Here is a 19818-nt window from a genome sequence, read left to right on the forward strand (position 1 = left end):
AGACTGTGATTAAAAATCTTCCAACAAACAGAAGTCCAGGACCAGATGGCTTCACAGGCAAATTCTATCAAACATTTAGAGAAGAGCTAAAACCTATCCTTCTCAAACTCTTCCAAAATATAACAGAGGGAGGAACACCCCGAAACTCATTCTACAAGGCCACCATAACCCTGATACCAAACCAGACAAAGATGTCACAAAGAAAGAAAACTACAGGCCAATATCACTGATGAACACAGATGCAAAAATCCTCAACAAAATACTAGCAAACAGAATCCAACAGAGCATTAAAAGGATCATACACTATGATCAAGTGGGGTTTATCCTAGGGATGCAAGGATTCTTCAATATACGCAAATCAATCAACGTGATAAACCATATTAACAAATTGAAGGATAAAAACCATATGATAATCTCAATAGATGCAGAGAAAGCTTTCAACAAAATTCAACACCCATTTATGATAAAAACCCTCCAGAAAGTAGGCATAGAGGGAACTTACTTCAACATAATAAAGGCCATATATGACAAACCCACAGCAAACATCGTTCTCAATGGTGAAAAACTGAAAACATTTCGTCTAAGATCAGGAACAAGACAAGGTTGTCCATTCTCACCACTATTATTCAAAATAGTTCTGAAAGCTTTAGCCACAGCAATCAGAGAAGAAAAAGAAATAAAAGGAATCCAAATCAGAAAAGAAGAAGTAAAGCTGTCACTAGTTGCAGAAGAAATACTATACATGGAGAATCCTAAAGATACTATGAGAAAACTACTAGAGCTAATCAATGAATTTGGTAAAGTAGCAGAATACAAAATTAATGCACAGAAATTCTTGCATTCCTATACACTAATGATGAAAAATCTGAAAGAGAAATTAAGGAATCACTCCTATTTACCACTGCAACAAAAAGAATAAAATACCTAGGAATAAACGTACCTAAGGAGACAAAAGACCTGTATGCAGAAAACTATAAGACCCTAATGAAAGAAATTAAAGATGATACAAACAGATGGAGAGATATACCATGTTCTTGGATTGGAAGAATCAACATTGTAAAAATGATATACTACCCAAAGCAATCTACAGATTCAATGCAATCCCTGTCAAAGTACCAATGAAATTTTTCACAGAAGTAGAACAAAAAATTTCACAGCTTGCATGGAAACACAAAAGACCCCGAATAGCCAAAGCAATATTGAGAAAGAAAACCAGAGCTGGAGTAATAGACTCCCTGACTTCAGACTTTACTACAAAGCTACAGTGATCAAGACCATACGGCACTGGCACAGAAACAGAAATACAGATCAATGGAACAGGATGGAAAGCCCAGAGATAAACCCATGCACATATGGTCACCTTATTTTTGATAAAGGAGGCAAGAATATACAATGGAGAAAAGACAGCCTCTTCAATAAGTGGTGCTGGGAAAACTGGACAGCTACATGTAAAAGAATGAAATTAGAACACTCCCTAACACCATACACAAAAATAAACTCAAAATGCATTAAAGACCTAAATGTAAGGCCAGACACTATAAAAACTCTTAGAGGAAAACAGAGGCAGAACACTCTATGACATAAATCAAAGCAAGGTCCTTTTTGACCCATCTCCTAGAGAAATAGAAATAAAAATAAACAAATGGGACCTAATGAAACTTAAAAGCTTTTGCACAGCAAAGGAAACCATAAACAAGACAAAAAGACCAGCCTCAGAATGGGAGAAAATATTTTCAAATGAAGCAACTGACAAAGGATTAATGTCCAAAATATACAAGCAGCTCATGCAACTCAATATCAAAAAAACAAACAACTTAATCCAAAAATGGGCAGAAAAACTAAATAGACATTTCTCCAAAAAGATATACAGATGGCCAACAAACACATGAAAGGATGCTCAACATCACTAATCATTAAAGAATGCAAATCAAAACCACAATAAGGTATCACCTCACTCTGGTCTGAATGGCCATCAATAAAAATCTAGAAACAATAAATGCTGGAGAGGATGAGGAGAAAAGGGAACCCTGTTGCACTGTTGGTGGGAATGTAAATTGATACAGCCACTATGGAGAACAGTGTGGAGGTTCCTTATAAAACTAAAAATAGAACTACCATATGACCCAGCAATCCCACTACTGGGCATATACCCTGAGAAAACCATAATTCAAAGAGTCATGTACCACAATGTTCATTGCAGCTCTATTTACAATAGCCAGGACATGGAAGCAAACTAAGTGTCCATCGACAGATGAGTTGAGAAAAGATATGTGGCACATATATACAATGGAATATTACTCAGCCATAAAAAGAAACGAAATTGAGTTATTTGTAGTGAGGTGGAAGGACTTAGAGACTGTCATACAGAGTGAAGTAAGTGAGAAAGAGAAAAATAAATACCGTATGCTAACACACATATATATGGAATCTAAATAAATAAATAAATGGTTCTGAAGACCCTAGGGGCAGGACAGGAATAAAGACACAGACGTAGAGAATGGACTTGAGGACATGGGGAGGGGGAAGGGTAAGCTGGGACGAAGTGAGAGAGTGGCATAGATTTATATGTACTACCAAATGTAAAACAGATAGCTAGTGGGAAGCAGCCGCATAGCACAGGGATATCAGCTCGGTGCTTTGTGACCACCTAGAGGGGTGGGATAGGGAGGGTGGGAGGGAGACGCAAGAGGGAGGAGATATGGGGATATATGTATATGTATAATTGATTCACTTTGTTATAAAGCAGAAACTAACACACCATTGTAAAGCAATTATACTCCAATAAAGATGTTAAAAAAAAAAGAAAATACTTTAAATATAATCAGAGGAAATAAAAGAAATTGCACGGGTTAAAGGAGTAGGATGTAGTGAGGTATACACCTACTTGTGGGAACTAGTCTCCAAAGATGGCCCCCCAGGGAGCCACAGTCTCTAGTATTTGCAGCCATGTATAGACCTTACCCCTGTGACTCATCACTGTTGGGAGTCACACAGAATCACTCCACTGTATTGTAAGCCTTCCTCACAAGAGTTTTTGCACCTTTGGTCTCTTGGAATATTTGCTTTTAGTGCCCTGAATTGCCATGTAAGAAGTCCAACTCCCCTATGCCTGCCATGCTATGAAGAAACCCAAGTTAGCTACATGGAGAGGTCACACAAAAAGAGAGATTTCCAACCAGCCCCCAACTGTCTAGCTATCTCAGCCCAGGAGCCAGACACACAAATGAGTAAACCTTCGGATGATTCCAGTCTCAACCGCCATCTGCGATAAGCCTGTCAACCTCCAGAACCAAGAGAGAGAATAATAAATTATTGTTTTAACTCTAAGTGATTTGTTACATATCAGTAGATAAATAGAACATTACTTTTTGGTCAAGGAGTCAGATTAAGACAGATATGGACAGACTTTGCTTTTTTCTCAAAATACCATTCTTAGTGTGGAAAAGCCTTTTGTTTTTGGCAGTGGGTGAATAATGTCCATGTGGAAGAATATTTTATTCTTTGGAACAAGAAGGAAATAAATGGATGAGTGAATAGCTTATAAGGTGAAGAGAAAAGTTATAATTAATGGTCTTAATCTTATCAGTAAGATGTTAACATTTATTAAAAGGAAGGATTCAGAAAGGCAGCATTTATTAAAAGGAAGGATTTAGAAAGGCAGGGTTAGAAGTCTGTTTCTCTTCTAAAATAAAACAAAGTGAGTTAGAAGAACAAAGAACTTCTGAGCAGCAATGAAATTCTATAGGAAGTTGGAAAGTATAAAATTCACACCTAATTAGTATGGATTTATGGTGAACCTATCAACAGTTTTATGATTTTATGACTTCCTACTAAAATGTACAGAAACAGAAGAGTTCCTGAGGATGAATGAGAGGCAAAGAGTATGAAGAGAGTGAGGTCTTCCAGGGCTCACTTGGGCTGACAAAAGAAGATGAAGCCTACAAGGGCAAGGAGTGAGAATATTTTCATTGTTGAGGACAGAATCGATACAAAATGCAGAATACAGAAGAAACAGAGGAAGAGAGGTCCTAAGTCCTCACTAGATTTATATTTTAAGATAATTGGAGGTGGGTTGGCAGGGACAGTGGAAAGAAAGAGAAGGAAAAGCAGGGTAGTTGTGTTTCTACTCAACGTGGTCTTTAAAGGAAATTAATGCTAAACGTTTCAGGAGTCACTCAGTATCTGAAGAAATTCTACATTTTTCTGACCACCGTCCATAAAGATCAAGCTTTATTGTTGGTTCGTCTTTCCCGGGTGACTATAAATTCTGCTCACAAGGACAATTTGGCACCAGCTACTTGCTCTGTGTGACCTCAAGCAAGGCTCCTCTCAACTGCCAGGAGGTAAGGCAGCTCTTACCTGTGATCTGATACTAGTCATTCAAGATGAGAGCTGGCAGTGTAGAGATTAATGGGCTCAGTGAAGAAAGAACATGTGATAAAGTTTCTCCTAGTGTTGGCTCGTTAGAGATGCCAGAGGACATGAAGGAGAAAAAGTTCTCTCCTCCCCGCAAAGCTATTTGTGCCGCCATTTGTTCAGAAGGACTCAAAGTACCTGAGCCCCACCGTGGAGTGCTCCCAACTCAAAGCCATCCTTCAAGAGAGAAGCACCACTCATGAGCTAGTGGTTTCACTTGTCCAGTCTACTTACTACATCATCACTAGAGAGACCCACAAGGAACATGGACTGGAATTCCAATGAAACCAGAAGCCACTGTCAGGCTACCTTCGGGGGATGGTCATGTGACTTTAACAATCACTGAGATTAGACCTGATCTAGCCAATCTGAAGATCTCTAGCCTCCACTAGCAAATACTCTGAGTCACCAATTTGCTTTAACTTTCTTTTCCTTCCCCTCCTCTGCCTACTTCCATGTCCTAAATCCTCAAGGAGGGCTTGGCAATGTTCCTTACCTTAGCTCTGGTCATCTGCTCAACATGGGTCAGGACATCATTCACTTTGAGCTGCAGGTCACTCTTGTCTTTTTCCAGTGTCTGCTCGACCCGTTGTAGATTTTCTACCTGGCTCTCCAGCTCAGCCAGGCTGTCTCCGTGCCTCTTCTTCAAAGAGGCAGAGGTTGCCTCAAAGTGCAGTGTGGACTCTTCCATGTCTCAGCGGAGCTTCTGGAATTTTGTTTCTTGTTTCTTATTTATTTCCAGTTGAGCCAACCTGGCCCCTGCTGTCTCCTCCAGCCCCTCATTCAGGTCTTCCAGCTCTCGGTGAGGTCAGTTCTCTCCCTTTCTACCTTGGCTCGAGTGGTCCTTTAAGCTTCCAGTTCGTCTTTCAAAACCTGTATCTGAGCCTGTAGCAATAAATAATTTTGATTTTACTAAGCACTTGTAGCATATTTTATATTCAAGAGCTCTACTGTATTTTTTTTTTATTTCTCACAACTAACACTTTTGGTTCTCATTTTATAGTTAAAGAAGATAGAATACAGAGAAATTAAATGATTTGATCCAAACCAATACCAAGAGCAGGATTAAAATTTGTAATTCCTCTCAATTTCCCAGGCTTTGGTGATAAGCAACCTCATTATACTATATACATGAAGAGGAAATTTTAATAAAGAGCACTTTCCAAAGGAATAGAAAATATTTTTCATATAACAAGGAATCATTTTAAAGAGAGCTTATTAAAAAAATAACATGATGAATGTTATATACAATACCTCATTTATCTAGAATTTGCTTACCTGACAACCTCAACTATTGGAAACTTGGGCAAAAATCTGATTAATAGACTAAATATTTTGAGTTCAAGCAGCTAACTCACAAGCATCAATTTAATTTTACACACAATTCTGACAAACCTGGTTACTTGGTTTCTTAGTCTGTAGGTGATTTAAGGTAGCAGGAAAATTGAAATAAAAAATAATTTTAATTTGGTGGAGGAATGAGACTACTAAATTGGATAGTAATCTGATATCATTAGAAGCAGAATTATAAGACAAAGAAAAGAAGTGATAAGAACTCTCAGAGCCCAAAAGTCTTTCAGTGTAACGGCAAAGAGCTCAACAAATCTTGATAGCATCGTTGTGGGACAGTACAGTAAAACCAAGGATGGTGGGCTTCCCTGGTGGTGCAGTGGTTGAGAATTTGCCTGCCAATGAAGGGGACATGGGTTCGAGCCCTGGTCTGGGAAGATCCCACATACCGCAGAGCAACTAGGCCCGTGAACCACAACTACTGAGCCTGCGCGTCTGGAGCTTGTGCTCCGCAACAAGAGAGGCCACGACAGTGAGAGGCCTGCGCACCATGATGAAGAGTGGCCCCTGCTCGCCGCAACTGAAGAAAGCCCTCACAAAGAAACGAAGACCCAACACAGCCAAAAATAAATTAATTAATTAATTAATAAAATAAAATTTAAAAAAAAAAACAAGGATGGTCATTAACATCACCTTAAATAATTAGGCATAGGTTAGAGTATAGGGAAAAAAGGATAACTTCTATTTTAGAATATTAAAAATTTCATTAAATAAGAGTATGATTGCTGAGAGGAAGCTAATTTCTAGACCAGCCCATTAAGTAAGGCTATCTAATCTGTAGATGAGTTATGACAGAGAAGGTGCCAAAAAATGTATGATTTCCATATCCAGGTAATCGTGATCCCCTTCCAATTAGTTATCTTGGGATCCAATACCTTTATTTATAACAATACTCTCACTGAACCAAACATTTCTGAAACATTTCTTTAGAAATAACTTTAGTGCTACAGTAATCAAGACAATATGGTACTGGCACAAAAACAGAAACATAGATCAATAGAACAAGATAGAAAGCCCAGAGATAAACCCACGCACCTATGGTCAACTAATCTATGAAAAAGGAGGCAAAGATATACAATGGAGAAAAGACAGTCTCTCAATAAGTGGTGCTGGGAAAACTGGACAGCTACATGTAAAAGAATGAAATTAGAACACTCCCTAACACCATACACAAAAATAAACTCAGAATGGATTCGAGATCTAAATGTAAGACTGGACACTATAAAACTCTTGGAGGAAAACATAGGCAGTACACTCTTTGACATAAATCACAGCAAGATCTTTTTTGATCCACCTCCTAGAGTACTGGACATAAACACAAAAATAAACAGGTGGGACCTAATGACACTTAAAAGCTTTTACACAGCAAAGGAAACCATAAACAAGATGAAAAGACAACCCTCAGAATGGGAGGAAATATTTGCAAATGAATCATCAGACAGAGGATTAATCTTCAAAATGTATAAACAGCACATGCAGCTCAATATTAAAAAAACAAACAACCCAATCCAAAAATGGGCAGAAGACCTAAATAGACATTTCTCCAAAGAAGACATACAGATGGCCAAGAAGCACATGAAAAGCTGCTCAACATCACTAATTATTAGAGAAATGCAAATCAAAACTACAATGAGATATCACCTCATACCACTTAGAATGGGCATCAACAGAAAATCTACAAACAACAAATGCTGGAGAGGGTGTGGAGAAAAGGGAACCCTCTTGCACTGTTGGTGGGAATGTAAATTGATACAGCCACTATGGAGAACAGTATGGAGTTTCCTTAAAAAACTAAAAATAGAATTACCATATGATCCAGCAATCCCACTGCTGGGCATATACCCAGAGAAAACCATAATTCAAAAAGACACATGCACCCCAATGTTCATTGCAGCACTATTTACAATAGCCAGGTCATGGAAGCAACCTAAGTGCCCATCGACAGACAAATGGATAAAGAAGATGTGGTACATATATACAAAGGAATATTACTCAGCCATAAAAAGGAATGAAATTGAGTTGAATGAAAGTTGTTGAGACGTGGATGGATCTAAAGACTGTCATACAGAGTGAAGTAAGTCAGAAAGAGAAAAACAAATATCGTATATTAATGCATGTATGTGGAACCTAGAAAAATGGTACAGATAAACCAGTTTGCAGGGCAGAAGTTGAGACACAGGTGTAGAGAACAAACGTACGTATGGACACCAAGGGGGGAAAGCCGCGGGGGGGTGGGGATGGTGGTGTGATGAATTGGGCGATTGGGATTGACATGTATACACTGATGTGTATAAAACTGATGACTAATAAGAACCTACAGTATAAAAAAACAAAAAACAACTAATACTAAACTTTCTTTGGGTTATTTGTATGGAAATATGTTAATATAAATGTTTCAGACATTAAAAATAAAAAGAAATAACCTTTAGATTGTATTTTTTAAATCATCAGGGTAAGAAAATTTGTATTTTGGATAAACTGAACATTTTTTGGATAAAGTATCATTTGAAGAGAAGTCTGGTGAATATGATAGGCAGTCACTTGGAGATTAATATTATCTGAAAGCTTGCCCATAAAGCAGTGAGACTGGTCTAATTTGGCTCAGAATATCTCAGAAGGTAATAATCAGAAAAAAGTTCCAAAATTATTTTGAATAATAGTTACATTAGTGAGATAACTACTTACCTTCAAAGGAAAAAAATCCATCTGCATGTATACATGAGGAGTTAAACGTATCCATGCTTTAAATTGCTTTATAACGTGGTCATATAGTATAAAACAGTTGCCTGGTCTAAAACTTATAAATAGCTGCCCATTATCAAATAATGTTTTGAGGCTACAAGTAGCTACAAGACAGATTTTCAGCATAATTGCCTTCTAATCGCAAGAACTAATCATCATAAAAAATTAAATTGGTAGCATTGAATGCTTACCATGGGTCAGGCACTGAGCTTACCACTTAAATGTACTGTTGCATTTAATTTTAGCTCAAAGGTTGTCAGGAGGATTAATGAGTAAAAATGTAGATGTCCAGGGTTTTAGCACAATACCTAGTTTATGTCAAACGTTCAACAAATTAGCTACTTGTTTTTTTATTACCTTCGTGATTAGGAAATCTAAGCTTAAACAGTAATGTTCTCCAGAGTCACATATCTACAGAATGCCAGGTTACCTTCTCAACCACTGCTCTTTTCTGCCTCATCTATAGTTGGCTAGAGCTATGGGTACCTTGGCAGAGCATTTGTCACTGAAGTGTCAATCATCACCCATGGATCTAACTACAGGTGCACACAGGTATTTGATAAATGATTACCTGGAGCTCTTTAACCATCTTCTGAAGCTGAGCCACCAGGCCTTTCTCATTCTCCACCTTTGAGCTCATCTGATTCATTTCTAATTCTTTCCTGTTAGGGAAAAGAGGTATCAAGTGGAATTGCTCAGAGTAATAACATTTTGTTTAAATATTCTTTAAATTATAGTAATAACACATGAAGTCATTCACTGTAAAAAATTCAACTATTACATCTATAGCTGAAGTCTGCTTGGCTATTATACCCAATCTCTCTTCCTTGCCTAGAGGTAACCACCATAATCAGTTCGGTGTGAATCCTCCAGACATTTTTCTGAGTATTGACATATGTTTGTGCTTATATATCAGTAGAAATAGTTTCATTTTCTTTACTGTGAAAGGCATAATACTGTATACATTTGAATTTATAATTCTACAACATTTTTAACCCAATAATACATGGAGATTTTTCCATGTTCGCCTACACATAGATTACTTCACTTAAAAATTAGCTGTGACATACTAGTTTATGATTTAGATATCATGTGGTTAATTATCCATTTCCCTATTAATAAACATTGAGGTTTTCCCCCAAATTTTACTTTTACAAATAATGCTGTTCACATACATGCACCCTTGTGTACATGTGAGTGTCTCTACAGAGTGGATATTGAGCAGGGAATTGGTGCGTCGGGTATAGGTATGTGTTTAAAAACTTATAACCTTGCCCTTTGGCCTCCAATAGCAGTGTGAGGTTATTTCTCTACATTTACACTTAACATGAGCACACTTCTAAATTTTTCCTAATCTAACAGATGAGTATGTCATTGTTTTATAATGAATGTCCTTGTTTACTAGTGAGGACAGCATGTTATCAACTATGAGGATTTTAAAATGGGCAATAAAACAAATGAACTGTGTCCGTTGCCCATTTTTCTGTTAGGTTGTTCATCTAATTATTGAATTACAGATTTTCCTTTAATACTCTTGATATTTATTTTTTGATATCTGCTGCAGATATTTCTCCCACTTTCTAATTTGCCCCAGTTTTATTTATGTCGGCTTTTGCCACATAAATGTCTAAAATGTCGAGGTATCAACATCAAATTTATCAATATATTCCTTTTATGCCTTTGGATTTTTGTGACTTGTTCAGTCTGACCTGCCAGTTTCCTAAGACTTACCACCTATATTGTCTTTTAATGGCTTTGTTTTTTAATGGTTTTTGTTGTTTTTTTTAAATTGAAGAACATTTAACAGGAGATCTACCCTCTCAACAAATATTTAAGTGTACAATTTTATTAACTATAGGCACAACATTGTATGTCACTCGAACTTAATCATCTCTAGAACTTAATCATCTTGCACGATGGAAGCTTTATGCCCATTGAAGAGCAACTCCACATTTCCCCCTGCCTCCAAGCCCCTGGACGCCACCATTCTACTCTGTTTCTATGAGTTTGGGATGCCTCATATAAGTGGAATCATGCACTATTTGTCCTTCTGTGACCGACTTATTGCATTTAGCATAATGTCCTCCAGGTTCATCCATGTTGTTGCATACGGCAGGATTTCCTTTAAAAAGAGGCTGAATAATGTTCCATTAAATGTATACACCACATTTTCTTTACCCATCCATCCATCAGTGGGCATTTAGGTTGTTTCCATATCTTGGCTATGGTGAATAATGCTGCATTTTCTAAAGATTTTAAAGCTTGATTTTTGCATTTAATTCTTTAATGAAACTGGATTTTGTGTTTGTGTGAATAGCGTGAGGAAGAAATTTAACCTTTATCTCAGAAGATGAAGAGCTTATAATCTGTGTTATTTATTAAGTATTCTATCCTGTCATCACCATTTTAAAATGCCACATTTTCATGTATTGTCTCCATACATACATAGGTCCATTTAGAGAAAATGCTGTGTAATAAATTTATCATTTCCTGAAAACATGGGTTTCTGAAATGCCAGAGCTCTTTGACCTGTGGCCTACAAGGACATAGAGTATCATTTTCACTTTGCTGAGCTGAAACACAATCTTCAAAATTGAATGCTTAGGGAACTCTATCATCATTTTACCTTTCACTGTTCCGTTACATTCATAGGGTTACTTATTTCATCTTTTCCTACCTATCAGGTCGGAAACACCTATCAAGTTCAGTAACTTATTGGCAGGCTATTAATCAAGTCTGACCACAAGCATGTGTAATGGAAACTCATGTACACAGACAGGAAAACCAGAAGCTCATAGTTGCTCACTTGACTTTCTTCTTCACTGTGGGCTCCAATAACCAGTGGGCTCTCAGCTTTAACCTGGCCTTATCTCACTCTTAGATCTCACTGTTTCCCTCTCTTATTTGATCTATTCCAAATAACTGGAAAATCCCTAATCGTTAGAAGAAAGTCTAGCTGGGGACTCCCCTGGCAGTCCAGTGGTTAAGACTACGGGTTCCCACTTCAGGGGGCATAGGTTCAATCCCTGGTCAGAAAACTGAGATACTGCATGCTGCATAGCTCAGCCAAAATTTTTTTTAAATATGGAGAAGAAGAAGAAAGTCTAGCTGAACAGAGGAAGACAAAAGGGACAAGGTGAGAAAATCCATTTCACTGAATGATGAAACTAAACTTAGAGGGCCGTCTTGCCCTGAGCTCCTTGGGAATCCATGTGAACTGAAGGTCTACTGATTTTGATCATGTTATGTTTTGCTTTCAATTTTAAGGTTTAATACTTATACAGTAAATTATTTGACCAAAAAAAGTTAGATAAATGTTAATGAGGTTATATCTGGCAAATAAGTTTTGTTTTGTTTTTTTTTAAATGATCAGATGTTATATGGGACTTCACATTAGGATTTCTTTTCTTTTTTTTTTTTTTTTTTTTTACTTTAGACCATTGGTCTCATCATGAGTAAAAGAAGTGAGCGATTTTTATTTTGACTTGTAACTTCAAATTCCAATAATTCGCATCTCCTGTGCCTTACACCTTTCATTCGCATCTACTGGTCAGCCTCCTCAGTTACTTTCTTGTAGGTTATTACATAATTATAAAAAGAAAGTTCACATAAAGTCTAGCAAAAGAAAAAAAAATCATTTCCTAGGCTTGTTATCCTTCTTATCCTCCCCTTCAGGTCTTAAGACATCTGGCCCTAGGGTCATGAGGATAAATGACATGAGAGAGCTGTTTCCTCCAATAAAAGGTCTCCCAGAATCTCGAGTCAACAGAAAGGTGACTCACCTCCTCAGCTTTCCTGCTAGCTGCAGCTGCCTGCTCTCCAGGTCCTCCATGCTTTCCCGGTTCAGCTTTACCTCGCCCTCCAGTTTGCACTTTTCCTTTTCCCAGTTCACTCTCGCTTTGCTCTCCTGTTCAAGGGCACCCTCAAGCTGACAGAAGGAGACATTATTAAGCCCAATAAATAAGTAAAGTTTATACTTTACTAGATGTGTTCATTAACCACTTACCTTCTGGAAAAAGAAAGAAAAATACAAGCAGAGTCTGTAAATGATGCCCAGTTATGTAGATATTTTAAAATAAATATTGTACACATCAATAGGACAACAAAAGAATCTAGAAATCACGGTGATGAAGGAAAACTTTAAAGATTAAGGAATACGTGTTCTAGCCTACAGAAGAAGCCAATAATAGATGCCTAGTGAGCCCTTGTTTGATTGCTTTCCAGTGATGGGAAGCTCACTTCTTCACATGGCAGCTCATTTCATGGGTAGATAAGTCCATTTACTCAGGAGCACTTCTTCATAAGAAGCCAAAGTAGTCTCTGTAAGTTCATCCCACCGGCCTAAGCTCTGCTCCCTGGAGCAGCACCAAGCAAATCTGTCTCCACATGATCATTCACGAATATTAGGCAGCTGTCCTGAGTCTTCCAAATCAGTATCACTGACCCTTTCAAACGCATCTCACATGGCATGATTTCCACACCCTCCTTTACCACCTTGGTACCCTCTATGGTCCATAACATTGTGTCATATTCTGGTACCTCCAACAAGGTGATCAGAACATTCAAGTTCTGTCTGTAGTGTTGCCAACCATGATGTTGAGGTTAGCTTAGCGGGAGGCTAACTAACAGTTACAACATGGCTAGTTTTCAGTGATATATTTACTTTGCCACAAAAGAAGCTATTTCCTGTGGCTAGCAAAAGATATAAAATTCGAATAGGGGAGAAGGGAGAATTTCTGGAGGGCATATGCAAAAACCTGAAAATAAATGAACTCTGCGAGAGAACAAGTGTGTGTGTTGTTTGCACACAACCAATAAATCCCCATATTGAGGCTTTGTGAGATATGTATCAGTGGAAATAGGAAGAGAAGTGAGACGACTAATAGGTAATAGAGGAAACTGATAGAAAGGCATGAGGAAAAAAGAAGCAGATAATAAAAAAAAAACCCTAACCACCCTTGTCAGCAATTTAATAAAGGCTAAGCTTTGGGGACTAATAAAACAGTGAATGCACACACTGTCAGCTGGGAGGAAACAGGAAGAGTGATGAACCTAACCACTGAGGCTCGTCTGAAGCATCTTTATTTCACAGGGTATTTGGAGGCAGAACAGGGGCACCATCTCCAGAATCTTACAAGTGTTTTCCAATAGTGTTGGTAGAACACAGCTTGTGACTTACATATCTTTTTACTTTAATAAACCTCAGTGCGTGGCTGGAGACACAACAGGGCCTTAAAGCAATCCTTCAGTACTAGTGTCAGATAAAGCGCCAACATATCTGCGGGGCAAAATACCAGGTTCTGTGGGGAACAGTCAGTCAGATTGATACCCCTTCACGATTCATCTCAGTGTTCTCCCACTGCCCAGGGTTGTGTGAAAGTTACATATAAAAACAGATAGATTACATGCTGGGGCCTTTCTTCTACTGTAGTGGCTCACCTCTTATTTCTAAATAATGAGGGAAACTAACCATGCTACTAAGTTTTCCTGAAAATGTCAAGATAAATGAACTAAGTAAAAAGTGGAGGTTTGTACAGATGTAGACACACAGCTAACTAGCAAGACATATCACTACTGACCTCGTTCGCTGGCTGCTCTAGTGTCAGCTTGGTTTTGCTCAGGGTGAGGGTTTTCTCCTCTTCCGCGTGCAGGTCCTCCAGGGTCTGCTGGCAGGCCTCCCACGCACCCTGGCTGCTCGCTGAAGTTTGCTGACGTCCTCACTGAGAGACTCCACCTCCTCAGTCAGATTCTTAACCTGTGGGGAGAAGACGACAACAGTTCCATGAGAGCCACTTATGGAAGGTGGGGTATAAACACTAAGGGCCATCTCCTCTCTTTTCTAGGACCAAAAATCTCATGCGGTATCCACTGTCATAAAGAGCTAAATTTAGCCAAATTCCTGACGGACTTTTTAAAACTCTAAATTCACTTTTTCTTTTACACACAGACACAAATGATCTGTTAGCTCTCCTGGTCAGGGAATGGGGTATTCTGGTTAATCAAATATTATCAGCATAGTGGCTTTCCTGGTGGTGCAGTGGTTGAGAATCCGCCTGCCAATGCAGGGGACAAGGTTTCAAGCCCTGGCCTGGGAAGATCCCACATGCCGCGGAGCAACTAGGCCCGTGAGCCACAACTACTGAGCCTGCGCGTCTGGAGCCCGTGCTCTGCAACAAGAGAGGCCCACGCACCGCGATGAAGACTGGCCCCCACTCGCCGCAACTAGAGAAAGCCCTCGCACAGAAACAAAGACCCAACACAGCCAAAAACTAATCAATTAAAATATATATATATATATATATATAAAATCAGCATAGGTCAGTGGATGGCCAGTATTCAGAGTGCCGTATTATTTGTATAACAAGAACACCACTAAAGGTAATTTAGCTTTCTTTAGAGTATTCGGGGCAATATTAATCTTGTGCCTCAAACCCTAAGAAAGTGGCAGTTAAAGAGAGTTCCAGCTGATAAAATAGGCAAAGGTGTAAGCCATTTATATCAGGTCCAAGTGCTTTTTATGAAAGGGAACTGATGTACAAGAGTTGCTATTTAATCATATGCCAAAATTACGATATTATTCTGGAGGCTTTTTTTTTTTTATCAAAGGTTTGATACAGACCCCTCAGCTGACTTCAGTCTATACACAGATGCACAAGATAAAAACCTCAGTTAAAATGAACAAAACATTAAGGTCCTTAGCTGGAATTAAAATGACATCTCAAGGTCAAGCTCCAAATCAACGACAGAGGTGGGAATTCAGACGTGTCCCAAATCACCTTTCAATAAACTGCATCCTGTTCCCTCTCCTTCCAAAAAAGGATACTTAGAGAGGCCCAATGAAACCATTTTGCTCTTTCTATCAGATTTCACATGCAATTAGATTGGAACAAATGAAAACGTTTCATTTGGGAGATTAAGTGGGGTTCCATAAATTCAAGTTGGAACTTTGAATTAGGATGGCACAGTTCACCAGATCCTTCATTTGATGCCAGTTCTGACTCCCAGTGCTGTAAAGTTGCGGACCACTGTGTTAATTAATATAAACAGAGCAAGTCTGGTCCTGGAGCCCGATTGAGAGTGTGGAATTCAGGCATCTAGGCCTTCCTGACATTATAGAAAAAGTACCTTGTACTCTGAAGCACGCTTCTCCTTCTGTGACTTTGCCAATAGTGTCTCCAGGTCATCGATTTCTTTCTTCTTCGACGCGGAACATTCATCTCCGAGTCTCCGCCCTCCGGCAGTCAGCTGGGAATTTACCTCCTCTTCTTCCTCCCCCCAACCTCCAACGCAGGCAGCGCCTGGACGCTGGCCTCCAGCTGGATCTTGGATTTAATCAGCGACTCGCGCTGCTCTTCAGCATTTGCCAGGGTCTCTCGTTCCCGCCATGATGAGGAGAAAATTGTTGCCAACAGCTGGAAGTAATTTAACAGCCAGGCGAAATGCTGCTTAACACACAGCAGAGAGATAATTGCCTGTCCTCTGCCCGGCACTTTCACCTACCTTTCCTAAGCAGTTGAAATAATATTCCCAGTTCCCTGACCCTATGGTTGAGAAGTGGAGGAGTTGCTTGTGTTTGGAGGTGCTTTTGATCTTTCAGGCCGTTCAGTAGATTAGATTACCTCTTCTAAAGCACTTAATAGAATCCTGGTGGGCTAAAGGAGCTAACGTGCCTCCAAAAATAAGTGGTGTGCTGATTAAATCACAGCTACTGGAAGCATCCCTGCAGGCATATAGTTTGAGGGCGGTACCTGCTCAGAATATGGTCTTTTAAGAAAGTGGTGTTCCCTCAGACAATAGAATATTTATAATATTATTATAAGGACCCTGATGCACTTATTTAATATATAAGCATCTTCTAATAAATAGAGCTGGGCTGTATATTTTTTTATTCATAAGATGAATTTACAATTCATGAGGTTCCTTGAATATCACTAACTAGACTTTACTATTATTTCCAACTAAAATATTTTTCTCGAAGGTTCTGCCAGCAGTAAATTCCCCAAGTTATAACCATAGAGTGTGCAGTCCTCCTTCCTCTTATTTTTTCAAACATACTGCTGCCAGCTCTCACTGTGTGGCCCACTCTTTCTGTGTTATGGTCCAAGTCAAAAAAGAAGGGGCCGATTGCTTTTTGCTACAAAAGCACCTGTGTAACTTTGAACTCCTTTCACTTGTCTCCATTTAGAGGCTAAATAAAACCTCTTTTCTGTGAGCAAGTTCTTAATTACTAGAGGTCTCGTTGTGACATAACTTCACACGTATCTCCATATTTCATCTTTAGACCTCATCCATCCTCTGCAATTTGGGCAATCTATTACCTAACTATTTGCTTGGCTTACGTTGTTTCATCTACTTAGATCAAGAGCAGAGAAGGGCAAAAATCCAGGCTATTGGATCCTGGCTAACTCTCAGCCTGTCTGCCCAACAAATGGGGCTCAAAGAGGCACAGATGGGGGAGGTATAAAATAGTGAATCCCCAACATCATTGAAGACCCAAGAGAAGGGCTAAACTAAAAACAAACAAAAATGTTAAGGATCCATGCATATCAGAGAAGCTTCCAATGCTTGAGCAATAATGGGGATATTTGATCTTAGCTCATCCCAGGTTGACAGGCAGAATAGCTCTTTGCTCTCTTCCATTCAGCACTTGTACAGGACCTGTCACCATCACCAAATGAAGCCAACAATCCAATCGACCATCATCGATCCTCTCATTTAACATGATGGCAGGTTTGGGGCCAGCTGAGCAGTGGTGTGACAGCTTAACAGTAGGGACATCCTTTCCCCAGTGGCAGTTATTTTCTCATGTACTCACAGTGTTAATTGAAATGGGTTCACGCAGTGCTTCTGGTATTTTGAGTTAGTGAATAATTTGAAAAGAATCCTTGTTTCCTTGATTCCTACTGTATGGAGGTGTGTTTCTTAAAAATCAATGAGATAAAAAAAAATCAATGAGATAAAATATTTCATAGCCAGGTCAGCTTTTTAAATCAGTTACAATTTGAACTCACCTCAGCCTTCCAGGACTTGCCCTGCAATTGGCTTCATGTGTCTCCTATGCTCCCCACAATGATCTTTATTCATGTATCCCAGACTTTTACCCACCTTTCCCTTCACAAGTTGGGTGTATTTCTATCCCCACATCAGCCCAGGTAGTACTGGCCACTCTTTTTGTTGAGAGGAAGAATGATGAAAACTAGGAGGCCAGGTCTCATCCTAGGCTCCCTGTGTCCTAAGCCAGACAAAATATGATATTACAAACTGTGATTCTCACAATATGGATCTTAATGTAGGTTTGGAGCAGGGCCTAGGAATCTGTATTTCTAACAAGCATCCCAGGTGAGGCTGATACACACTAAAGTTCTTGAACCACTGCTATATTAAATATGTATCAGAAATGTGGGTCTGAATGTAAACTCTCGTAAAATATGGCCTATTGGAACACTGATGGGTAGCAGAGTCCCAAAAGAAACGAATAACTTGGGTCAGCCTAAAACTACTAAATTTTCTGTTTTCCGTAAGTCCAAAAAGCAGGAAAAATACAATATATGTATATAATGTATTTGAACCCAGTATTATTTAACTTAGCACTGTGCTAAGTGCAGTGGAGAGTACAATAAAGGTGGATAAAATTTCATACCTGCCTTTGGGATGTAACAGTAGTCCTGGTAGCTAGAGAAGAGGAATAAAAAAGGGAGTGAATAAGGGCACATCGGCATCAGATTAGAGATGGAGGCTCAGATGCCTGGGCCAAGGGTTTGGATCCTATAATGCACATATTGCAGGATGTGAAGCTTGTTCATCAGGGAAGCAACATATTTGTTCAAGACAATGGTTCTCAATCCTGGCTGGATATCAGAATCACCCATACAGATGACTTGGACCCACGCAAGACCCACTTAGTCAAAGTATCTGAGAGTGGAGTCTAGGCACCTTTCTTTATATTTGTTAATGCTTCACAAATAACTTTGATGCAAAGTCAAGGTTGAAAACTGCTGTTTTAAGAACTCACCTGACTGTGATATTAAGTTGGACTGGGAAAGGGCAAGTAGGGAGATCTAAATCAGGAAAACCAGTTAGGGGCATACTGCAATAATCCTGAAGATCTCAGTAAAGCTTTTCTCAGGACCTATTAAGATCCTATCTTTTTTTTTTTTTTAACATCTTTATTGGAGTATAATTGCTTTACAATGGTGTGTTAGTTTCTGCTTTATAACAAAGTGAATCAGTTATGCATATACATATGTTCCCATATCTCTTCCCTCTTGTGTCTCTCTCCCTCCCACCCCTCTAGGTGGTCACAAAGCACCGAGCTGATATCCCTGTGCTATGCGGCTGCTTCTCACTAGCTATCTGTTTTACGTTTGGTAGTGGATATATGTCCATGGCACTCTCTCACTTTGTCACAGCTTACCCTTCCCCCTCCCCATATCCTCAAGTCCATTCTCTAGTAGGTCTGTGTCTTTATTCCCGTCTTACCCCTAAGTTCTTCAGGACCTTTTTTTTTCCCCTTAGATTCCATATATATGTGTTAGCATACGGTATTTGTCTTTCTCTTTCTGACTTACTTCACTCTGTATGACAGACTCTAGGTCCATCCACCTCACTACAAATAACTCAATTTTGTTTCTTTTTATAGCTGAGTTATATTCCATTGTATATATGTGCCACATCTTCTTCATTAATCCGATGATGGGCACTTAGGTTGTTTCTATCTCTGGGCTATTGTAAATAGAGCTGCAATGAACATTGTGGTACATGACTGTTTTTGAATTATGGTTTTCTCAGGGTATATGCCCAGTAGTGGGATTGCTGGGTCGTATGGTAGATCTATTTGTAGATTTTTAAGGAACCTCCATACTGTTCTCCACAGTGGCTTTATCAATTTACATTCCCACCAGCAGTGCAAGAGGGTTCCCTTTTCTCCACACCCTCTCCAGCATTTATTGTTCCTAGATTTTTTGATGATGGCCATTCTGACAGGTGTGAGATGATATCTCATTGTAGTTTTGATTTGCATTTCTCTAATGATTAATGATGTTGAGCATTCTTTCATGTGTTTGTTGGCAATCTGTATATCTTCTTTGGAGAAATGTCTATTTAGGTCTTCTGCCCATTTTTGGATTGGGTTGTTTTTTTGTTATTGAGCTGCATGAGCTGCTTGTAAATTTTGGAGATTAATCCTTTGTCAGTTGCTTCATTTGCAAATATTTTCTCCCATTCTGAGGGTTGTCTTTTGGCTTGTTTATGGTTTCCTTTGCTGTGTAAAAGCTTTTAAGTTTCATTAGGTCCCATTTGTTTATTTTTGTT

General features: G+C 38.9%; 1 protein-coding gene across 1 annotated transcript in view; it reads right to left on the bottom strand.

Moving 5' to 3' along the window:
* The window catches only part of MYH15 (myosin heavy chain 15), a 164212-nt gene that overhangs the window by 57464 nt on the left and 86930 nt on the right, over positions 1-19818 (bottom strand). The window contains 8 exon segments of the mRNA XM_069540651.1: positions 4913-5217; positions 5220-5301; positions 9080-9170; positions 12291-12436; positions 14088-14191; positions 14194-14263; positions 15634-15780; positions 15783-15880. Of these exon segments, the coding sequence (XP_069396752.1) occupies positions 4913-5217; positions 5220-5301; positions 9080-9170; positions 12291-12436; positions 14088-14191; positions 14194-14263; positions 15634-15780; positions 15783-15880 (1043 nt within the window).

This window comes from Delphinus delphis, chromosome 4 (assembly GCF_949987515.2).
Source record: "Delphinus delphis chromosome 4, mDelDel1.2, whole genome shotgun sequence".
NCBI lineage: Eukaryota > Metazoa > Chordata > Mammalia > Artiodactyla > Delphinidae > Delphinus > Delphinus delphis.